The sequence below is a fragment of the Salmo salar genome, chromosome ssa27 (genome assembly GCF_905237065.1).
Source record: "Salmo salar chromosome ssa27, Ssal_v3.1, whole genome shotgun sequence".
In the NCBI taxonomy this organism is placed as follows: domain Eukaryota; kingdom Metazoa; phylum Chordata; class Actinopteri; order Salmoniformes; family Salmonidae; genus Salmo; species Salmo salar.
This window is the reverse complement of record NC_059468.1, coordinates 9,440,259-9,450,744: the sequence shown is the minus strand read 5'-3', so window position 1 is coordinate 9,450,744 and position 10,486 is coordinate 9,440,259. Positions and strand designations below refer to the sequence as shown.

The following is a 10,486-nucleotide window of genomic DNA, read 5'->3' as shown; positions in this document are numbered from 1 at the left end:
TGGTGGAATGGTATCAAATACATCAAACACACGGTTTTCATTTGTCTGATGCCATTCATTCCATTACCACCTTCCAGCCATTATTATGACCCGTCCTTCCCTCAGCTGCCTCCTGTGGCCTGGACAGGTATTTTATGTATCAGCTAACCACATCATATGTTATAGCAATCTGTCAGTCTGACATGGTCGATGACATGACAAGCAACCATTGGTTGATGCATGCAATGTCTGAGCAGTGGAAAGCAACCATTGAGATGAGCGAAATGCAAGACTTCGCTCTCACACAGTCACACACAGTATCATCCACCTGACAGGTGTGGCATAACAAGAAGCTGATTAAACAGCATGACCATTACACAGGTGTACCTTGTGCTGGGGGACAATAAAAGGCCACTATAAAATGTGCAGTTTTGTCACACAACACAATGCCACAGACGTCTCAAGTTGTGAGGGAGCGTGCAATTGGCATGCTGACTGCAGGAATGTCCACCAGAGCTGTTGGCAGAGAATTTTAATTTCTCTACCATAAGCCGCCTCCAACATAGTTTTAGAGAATTTGGCATTACGTCCAACTGGGCCTCACAGCCCAGGACCTCCTCATCCGGCTTCTTCACCTGTGGGATCGTCTGAGACCAGCCACCCAGACAGCTGATGAAACTGGGTTTGCACAACTGAAGAATTGATGCACAAACTGTCAGAAACCATCTCAGCGAAGCTCATCTGCATGCTCGTTGTCCTCACCAGGATCTTGACCTGACTGCAGTTCGGCGTTGTAACTGACTTCAGTGGGCAAATACTCACCTTCGATGGCCAATGGCACACTGAAGAAGCATGCTCTTCACAGATGAATCCCGGTTTCAACTGTACCGGGCAGCATGCTAGCAGATACCCATAGACTTCCAGTCATTGTGCTAGCATTGGCTCACAAAACTACCTCTAACTTCCATCATACTGGACACAGAGACATAAAAAATGGTATCCACAGGTTCATCTGACGCTGGGGAAGTACATAAAGGGCATCATGGACTAAATCCCAAAGTATCCCTTTAAGGTCACTACATTACCCCGTGTCCCCACGCTTCTCTATGCCAGATCCCTCACGTGTACACGTCTCTCCGATGGCCTCACGGGCTCCATCCCACTTCTGACACCAATACAGCAAATTTGGGGGGTAGTGTGGCGATCCTCGCTATTTGAGCTACGTCACAAGTCCCACCAAGTGGGTTAATTGTATTCGTGCAATGTGTAGGGTTTCACACCAGGGACCCGGGTTCACTTCCCTTCCCTGCTGTTCGCTACAATGGTGTCAGAAGTGGGATAGCCCTACTAGCTTAAATAACAAAAGGACAGAGAGGGAATTACAGTTAATGCCAACAAGCGTTTTAATGTTACACAGCGGGGTAACGGGAGCTGCATAAAACTACATACCTAGCCTGAACTACAGTAGCTAGCCTTAACTCACAGTCCAGTGGGAGGTATTCCCTCAGAGAGATAATAATGAGAGAACGAAATGGGAGTCTTCCCCTAATTATTGCCGCGTTCAAAACAACTGGGAACTCGAAAATCTCTGACTTCTGACTTCAGTGCGTTCAAAACAACTGGGAACTGAAAAAAACTATCTCCGACAGAGAAGAATCGACTTGAACGGTCATCCAACTCGGAATTCCAACTCGGGAACTCGGCCTCTTTCTAGAGCTCCGACTTTCCAACCTGAAGATCACTGACGTCATGATTTGACCTCGTATTTATTCGAGTTCCCAGTTGTTCTGAATGCGGCATATATCCCTACAGAACCTATGCCTCTGTAACCGATGTTAAATGGCTAGCTCGTTAGCGGTGGTGCGCGCTAATAGCGTTTCAATCGGTGACGTCACTCGCTCTGAGACCTTGCTCTGCAAGGGCCGTGGCTTTTGTGGAGCGATGGGCAACGATGCTTCGAGGGTGGCTGTTATTGATGTGTGCAGAGGGTCCCTGGTTCGAGCCCAGGTAGGGGCGAGGAGAGGGACGGAAGCTATACTGTTACACCTCCCCCCTTTCCGATGACTATGACAACCCCATAAACAATTAAAGTGATTGCTGCTGCCAGTCCGGGACAGCATCTGCCCACGCTTAACATAAGACATTGATAAGATTTCCTAAAACATTTATATTACCATATCACAGAAAATATCCATGGTAAAGTTGTGCCTGCCTTTCGGTGTCGCCTTACCAAAATGTCACCCTCTTTGACATGATAAATCTATATAAATAGAGAGATATAGGCCATCCCAGGGTGCAGTGTATATGTATTCAGTAGCCTGGCAGATTATGAGAAGGTCATCTGCCATATTTTTAGGTTGACCTTTACTTCGTCTATGTGATTTAACTACTGCAAGGGTTCAAATGTGGGGTGCTGGAGAGCTACCACAGGCCTATTGCTTGTCATTTCACCTCATCTCCATTCAGTGAGTGACCATATTTGCAGAGACATTGATGTTCATTGTGCCTGCAGCCAATTACATATTGATACTCATCAATTTGTCAATTGTAACACTCCACATTCTCCCAAGTTCAGTCTACATGTTGATGTTGGAAGCTCAAATAACATCCTAAAAATGGAACGTATCAGGAACCAGGAAGGACTGTGCCAATTTCATTTTCCATGTGGGTTTATCGAATGTGTGTGACTTGAACGATGATACCATGATAGAGTGGTGCTGGAGCAAAGACCAGCGTTTGACCCTGAAGGAATGGCGTTGGAAGGCTTTGGTGCAATGGATACCCTAAGGCACATGCGTCAAACTCATTCCACGGAAGGCCGAGTGTCTGAAGGTTTTCCCTCCTCCCTTGTACTTGATTGATGAAATAAGGTGACTAATTAGTAAGGAACTCCCCTAACCTGGTTGCCTAGGTCTTAATTGAAAGGAAAACCCAGAAACCTGCAGACACTAGGGCCTCCAGGGAATTCAGCAAAATAGCTTGTATCAAAACCACTATCTAAACATTTGCCTTTGCCTTCACTTGATACAGGCCACGACTTGGCAATAACCATGACGGGCCTATGGTGTACATATTGTAGCAACCCTCAGGAGTTGAAAGAGCTGTTGTGCACATTGCACAGAGTATCTGCAAATGTCTGTAGTTGTTTGGTTCATCTTTCTAACATTTCAGGAATCATTTGTTTATTCATGTAAACCTCAGTCCTATGCTCTAATAAAATAGAGATACATTTGCATGAAAATCAGCATTCATAGGGACAGTTCAGGAATAAGGGTTTTGATTCTGCTCTTAAGATACAGAACCCCTTGCAACAGGCCTCTGAATGCTTCTTGGCGTTCGTACCCAGTATTCTTGTAAAAAGAATCTTCCAAATAATCTCTACCCATGAATAAATTCCACATACAGGTAACTGCCAAAATAAAGGAAACACCCATTTAAAAGTGTCTTAACACGGCATTGGGCCACCACGAGCCAAAACAGCTTCAATGCACCTTGGCATAGATTCTACATGTATCTGGAACTATTGTAGGGATGCGACACCATTTTTCCACAAGAAATTAAATAATTTGGTGTTTTGTTGATGGAAAACGTTGCCTCAGGCGCTGTTCCAGAATGTCCTATAAGTATTCAATTGGGTTGAGATCTGGTCTGAGACAGCCATGGCATATGTCTTACATTGTTTTCATGCTCATCAAACTATTCAGTGGCCACTCGTGCCCTGTGGATTGAGGCATTGTTATCCTATGGGGGCATAGCCAATGCAGGCAAAATAATAGGCAAGTGGGCCTGCCCAACATTTTTATACATGACCCTAAGCATGATGGGATGTTAACTGCTTAGGAATTGCTCAGGACCACCATGTGCAGAAGTACCAGCTTTCAATATACTGTACTTTGTATCCCTCATTATTCAAGTGTTTCCTTTATTTTGGCAGATACCTGTATATATACACTACCGTTCAAAAGTTTGTGGTCACTTAGAAATGTCCTTGTTTTTGAAAGAATGAAAGAAAAGCAATTTTTTTGCCCATTAAAATAACATCAAATTGATCAGAAATACAGTGTAGACATTGTTAATGACTATTGTAGCTGGAAACGGCTGATTTGTAATGGAATATCTACAGTTGAAGTCGGAAGTTTACATACACCTTAGCGAAATACATTTAAACACAGTTTTTCACAATTCCTGACATTTAATCCTGGTAAAAATGTCCTATTTTAGGACAGTTAGGATCACCACTTTATTTTAAGAATGTGACGTCAGAATAATAGTAGAGAGACATTTATTTCAGCTTTTATTTATTTCTTCACATTCCCATTGGGTCCGACTTTACATACACTAAATTAGTATTTGGTAGCATTGCCTTTAAATTGTTTAACTTGGGTCAAACATTTCAGGTAGCCTTCCACAAGCTTCCCACAATAAGTTGGGTGAATTTTGGCCCATTCCTCCTGACAGAGATGGTGTAACGGAGTCAGGTTTGTAGGCCTCCTTGCTCGCACACGCTTTTTCAGTTATGCCCACACATTTTCTATAGGATTGAGGTCAGGGCTTTGTGATGGCCATTCCAATATATTGACTTTGTTGTCTTGTTGTCCAGTCTCAAAGTCAACAGTGAAGAGGCAACTCCGGGATGCTGGCATTCTAGGCAGAGTTGCAAAGAAAAAGCCATTTCTCAGACTGGCCAATAAAAATGTAAAGATTAAGATGGGCAAAAGAACACAGACACTGGACAGAGGAACTCTGCCTAGAAGGCCAGCATCCCGGAGTCGCCTCTTCATTGTTAATGTTGAGACTGGTGTTTTGCGGGTACTATTTAATATAGCTGCCAGTTGAGGACTTGTGAGGCGTCTGTTTCTCAAACTAGACACTAATGTACTTGTCCTGTTGCTCAGTTGTGCACCGGGTCCTCCCACTCCTCTTTCTATTCTGGTTAGAGACAGTTTGCGCTCTTCTGTGAAGGGAGAAGTACACAGCGTTGTATGAGATCTTCAGTTTCTTGGCAATTTCTCGCATTGAACCCACAAATGCTGATGCTCCAGATACTCAACAAGTCTAAAGGCCAGTTTCATTGCTTCAATCAGCACAACAGTTTTCAGCTGTGCTAACATAATTGCAAAAGGGTTTAATGATCAATTAGCCTTTTAAAATGATAAACTTGGATTAGCTAACACAACGTGCCATTGTAACACAGGAGTGATGGTTGCTGATAATGGACCTCTGTACACCTATGTAGATATTCCATTAAAGAAAAATCACCCGTTTCCAGCTACGATAGTCATTTACAACATTAACAATGTCTACACTGTATTTCTGATCAATTTGATGTTATTTTAATGGACAAAACGTGTGCTTTTCTTTCAAAAACAAGGACATTTCTATGTGACCCCAAACTTTTGAACGGTAATGTACATTTGTTATATAATGAATCCATCAGTGTCAAATTGGAGATAGTAGACACCATCTGGTATTTTGGAAAGCACAGGATATCCTATGGTCTATAATAGTGCAGTGATGAGAGCAGCTAGACATCTTGTGGCCAGATTGAACACTGCACTGGAGATGTAATACTTTGGGAATGGGCCAGCAGAGTACAATGTTGGATTTATGAAGTTATTTGATGTAGAAGAAAATAACATCTCAGAGTGATGCACTGTTGGAGAACTGCAGATTGATAATCTGTCAATACTATGCACGCAAACAAAGATGTCTTTATCTTTCTCAATAGAAAGACACCGGACTGAAAATGAATACAAGTAGTAAATAAACAGCAATACACCAACAAAGCTCATGATGATAGTAGAACTTTTAGAAATAAGAAATGGCATTTTACTCTGGTTGTTTTTTTTGTTTTTGTGCTTTATTCCTTGTGCTTTATTCCATAAGAATAGATAACTCCAAAAACAACACCCAATGTTTTGAAGTACATTATTCAATTAGTCAGAATACAAAAAGGTCATAGCATCAAAATACAGTTTCATTAGTTTTAATGTTTTAATAAATGAAGTTATATTCTTGAGGCTTCAGTCAAACCATACTGAGCAACGTAGCCAGTCATTCTGGATACTTGTACTTTTAAGCACATTTAAATGGTTATTCTTACAGTACTGATCAATAAGGCTCTTCATAAAGCACAGTCAGTCAAAGAAAGGCCTCTTCCTAATAGAAATATACAGGACGTTGTTGAATTTTTTGAGATGGGCCTATCAAAATGTCTATATATCAGAAAATATATTTTTTTAAAGCTTTACCATCTAGATTCAGTTATCAATACATTTTCCAGTTCACTAATTCCTGCTCTTTTGGGCAAACAACCTGCAATTCAGGTGATTGCTGTTTAAATGAATATGAGAGAGAAATTTGGTGCAGTTTGCTTCCGACAGCATTCTGAACTAGCACATCTAGGTATGTACATTCTCCTTTTCAGTCAAATCGACAATCTAGCTACATCAACGACTCCGCTTAATCAACCCACTTTCTTTTCAGCCCCCCAAAAGTCTGTTATGGAAATAACCAGTGAGAATATAGAGAATAGTTGGAGAACAAAAGAGTTGATACACGTGATCGGTGTGTATCAGGGCTGAATAGTGTTCAGTATAAAAGCATCCAGTACGAGTCGCTGTTACAGTCTATCATGAAGCAAAAAGAAGGGTATACGTCCCTGTAGTACTCTGCATAAATAAGCATTAAAGCAACCATCAAAAAGTTAAACAATTAAAAAAACATATATATAGTCATGATTGAGGAACATCAATTAGGCTAACAGCTGTAACTACACCTCCGTCAAATGTCCATCTTCTTTCTGTTTGACAAAGAGAGGTATACAGGATAGCAGACCAGAAGTACCATTAGACACTGAACGGAAGAACACACACTGAAAAAGGGGAGGGGCTACTTGGACTTGGTCCAATAGGAAATGCTCATTTTGGTTTTGCGTTTCAACCCAACTCGTGATGGTGTGACCTATTAAACATGACCCAGCAGAGTCTATGTTAGTGTTTATGGATGTTTATGGAGGGCTTGCCATGTTTCAAAACAAACACTGGACCCTCCTTTGTAAACTCTACATCCCTCTAGCGTTATGATTGTTGGTTATGATCGTCTCTGGGTTCATTTTCTCTTCCTCTCCTGAGTACACCTTGGACAGTACCTGGGCGAAAGAAATGAGAGAACAAGAGAAAAGAGGGTGAGAGAGACAGAGAGAGAGAAAAGTACGTTCAGTGAGTTGGTCTCTTCCATGTTACAGGAGAAACATCTTTATTTTCCCATCCTAAATTCCAAGCTCTTCCTTGACTTACCATTTTCCTCTGGGTTTTGTCGTCAGCCCCACGCAGGCAAAGTGGAACCACTCAATGGAGCACTACAATGAGACACACACACACACACAGTACATTCTGATTAGTATTATTCCATTAGTATAGGGAGCAACTTTTATAATGCTGTGCTGTACACTAGTGGGTTACTCTTGGTCAAAATGTACCAAAAGGAACTAGCCTTTATTTAGGTTTTACTGAATTAATCTGTGATTTAAGCACCAAACATTCCAACACCATCTCTCATTTCTTGACACTACACTAATTTATAACTCAAGACTTTTTTGGTAAAATCACACATTTATGTCAAAGTGGTATTTTCTGTAGAAAAATTCTAGTGCCCTGATTTCAGGTTAGGATTTGGCTCATAGTGAATAGTTGACCCAATCAGGGTTGGGTTTCATTTCAATTCCACCATCTCAGGAAGTGATGTCATTGCTTCTCTCTATGAGGAAAAAAAAAGGGAATTGGAATTTACGTTTACTTCCTGAATTGAAAGGGAAATGACCCCAACTCTGGACCTAGTGCTCATGTACCGCTAGATAACCAATGGCAGAAAGCTGTGGACTCACGTCTGTGTTGTCACAGCCGATCATCTCTCCATAAGACACTTGGTGACACAGGCAGTAGGTGGGCTCGTTGGGGTCCACGGGCATGTCCAGCACGTCCGAGGGGTGGACGTTCCCAAAGTTCACTGTAGGGGCTGTGAACTCTGGCCTAAGGACACAACAAGGGAGGACAATGGGAATTAATACTGAGAGGAAGAGATGTACTGTATCAGAGACTGTTGTAAGGTACAGAGTGAGAGAAGACCAGAACATTTCAGTTAGGTTCAGGGAGTTATTGGAGTGGAGATGAGAATTTGCTGTCTAGCTTATATCTGGTACAAAGCATCAGCTTATGAAACATATGTTTCAAATTGTACATACGTTTGTGTTAGTTTGACTTTCTTCTGCCCGCTCTTGGGGCTGCAGTCGTCGTCTGACTTCGCCTTCAACCTCGTGCGAGCCACCTTCTTCTCTTTTGGCCCCCTGAGCTCACCTTACGAAAGACACAAAACTCTTCAGGCTATGGACACATAAGGAGCTTGCCTGGGTCGTGTTCATTAAGCACCAAACAGAAGAAAATAGACTCATATAGGGAGGGACTAATTGGACTTGTCCAATAAGAATAAGCCAGTTTTTTGTAAAACATTTTCCATTGCATGTAATTATAAACACGGCCCAGTTCCCAGCTATCTATAGGCTTAAACGTTGTTGTCTGTGTGTTTGTTTATGTGTGGACAGCAATGAGACAGCACTAAAAAGTAACGTGTTCAAGGGACAGAACCGAATGAAAATGAGCACAGTGTCAGAACAGAACTTACTCTTGTTTCCCTTGCTGGAGGTCGAGTCATAGTCGGTGCTCTCAATCTTTTTCTCCTTTAGGTCTGCCTCGAAGCGGGCCAGGTCTGTGTCCAGCCTGCGGATGTGTTTGTCCACCTGAGGGATCACAATGAATAACAGAACACTGACTGAGGCATCACATGTACAAATTACTTGACATCACAGCTTGTCTAGGCTAACTAATCACAGTGGAAGCAAAAAGTGTGTCCACTGCTGCTCAACATCAAAATATGTGCTATTCAACATTTCCAGCTGCATCAAACATGCTAATTGAGAATATAACATATCTTTCACTATGTAAGGTTTACCTGCAACCTGAGGTACAGATGACAAATTATACTAGAGTGCATGTTTACAGGCAGGCAAGGGTAACCCTCTCTCCAAAGAGAACCTTTATTTTCCTCACTACTAGTATGGACCCCAAGCAGCACTCCTATTCTCGATCTACTGCAACCATCCTAAGGTTTTACTCACCATCTCATAGGTCTGCATGGCCAGCTGGACCTTGTCATCTCCAAACTCTTTACACTTGCCATACGACTGCTGAATTTGGCGGAGCAGGGAGAGCTTCTGCTCCGAGGAGAGGGTGTGTGCATTTGACGTGCACTCACAAGCCAAAGAGTCTATCTGCCCTTTCAGATCTGAGAGAAAGAGAGATGAAATGATTTATTGTAAGTTGTGGTTACAACCATCATATGGGCTACATGCACACTGACTTTTGACTGGAGCTTGGATAAGTGTTTGCTACTTACCTGTTATGATAACAACAACAATGAGGATAATATCAGATCTGTGTGAGAGTCTCACCCTCGGTCCGTGTGTCCAGGTCTCTCATCAGAGTGAAATTCCTCTGTAGCTCAAATGGCAGGTTTTCTATACCTAGAAAAACAAGGTGTTGTACAGTATACTAAGTCATATATCGGTCCCAATTCAAATACAGCAGTATCAGTGTCAGTGGGCTGCAACATAGCTAGTGTGTGTTAAGTAACGTTACTAATGCTGGCCTATAAATATGTATATTATGTAAACGTAGGGAAACCACTGAATAGAACCATACGATACAATAAATTAATTTAGAATCTATTAAGAATGGTACAATTATGCACTGTTTTACTAGCTCGGATAGCAAGCGAGCTAACTAAGCTAGCTTTCTCGCGTGCTCTTCGTCCCTCGCTCTGGACTTTTCATTGGAGTAACGTTAGCCGAAACAGTAACGTTAACTGGGCTTCTCATCTCCTCAAACTCAGGTACTGGTTGTGGGAGTAGCTATGCGTGCATGTAAAACAAATACACACAACACATTACACAATATTTAGTAGGATGATAAATTACTATCTTACTGTCAAGGTAGTGTTCCAAATACATTCCCGCCGCCATCTTGAAAATAATAAACAAAGGTTTTTCCGGTCAGACAGGAAATATTCTTCGATGGGGTTTAACGGCCGTTGGCATTCAATGTTAATTGTGCATTACCGCCACCAACTGGACGGGGTATTGAATAAGAACTCAAAAAAACGTGGGAAAGTGGGAAAACGGCATCATACAAAATAAAAACACGTCAACTAAAAAAACCCACCCCACTTCTTTAATCACAGTCCACTCCAAAATACTTCTTACACATGCCCAGGGGCCTGTGATGGCGGTACATTCACCGACAGGATTTCTTGCACCGCCTCGGCTGTGACATCATGAAGACCCCAAAAACGTTCAGCGGCATTTCACAATGATTCCAATTTTCTTAGACTTTTTCTCCGCGGTTTAAGACCATTGCAGTAAATAATACAAAGTCCACCTTTTTAACATGTAGCA

General features: G+C 42.0%; 1 protein-coding gene across 2 annotated transcripts; it reads right to left on the bottom strand.

The window, feature by feature from the left end:
* Window positions 1-5,817: 5,817 nt before the first annotated feature.
* Window positions 5,818-10,113, bottom strand: LOC106588433 (inhibitor of growth protein 4). Of its 2 annotated transcripts, XM_014177421.2 has the most exons (8): window positions 10,018-10,113; window positions 9,485-9,556; window positions 9,152-9,318; window positions 8,659-8,773; window positions 8,222-8,333; window positions 7,865-8,009; window positions 7,278-7,339; window positions 5,818-7,129 (listed from the first exon to the last, which is right to left on the bottom strand). In XM_014177421.2, the coding sequence occupies exons 1-8, from the start codon at window positions 10,052-10,054 to the stop codon at window positions 7,090-7,092; spliced, it is 750 nt and encodes a 249-aa protein (XP_014032896.1). In that variant the 5' UTR covers window positions 10,055-10,113; the 3' UTR covers window positions 5,818-7,089. The 2 variants fall into 2 exon arrangements, with proteins under 2 accessions (XP_014032896.1, XP_045565628.1); XM_045709672.1 differs by lacking the exons at window positions 5,818-7,129; window positions 7,278-7,339 and adding an exon at window positions 7,346-7,737.
* Window positions 10,114-10,486: the final 373 nt, after the last annotated feature.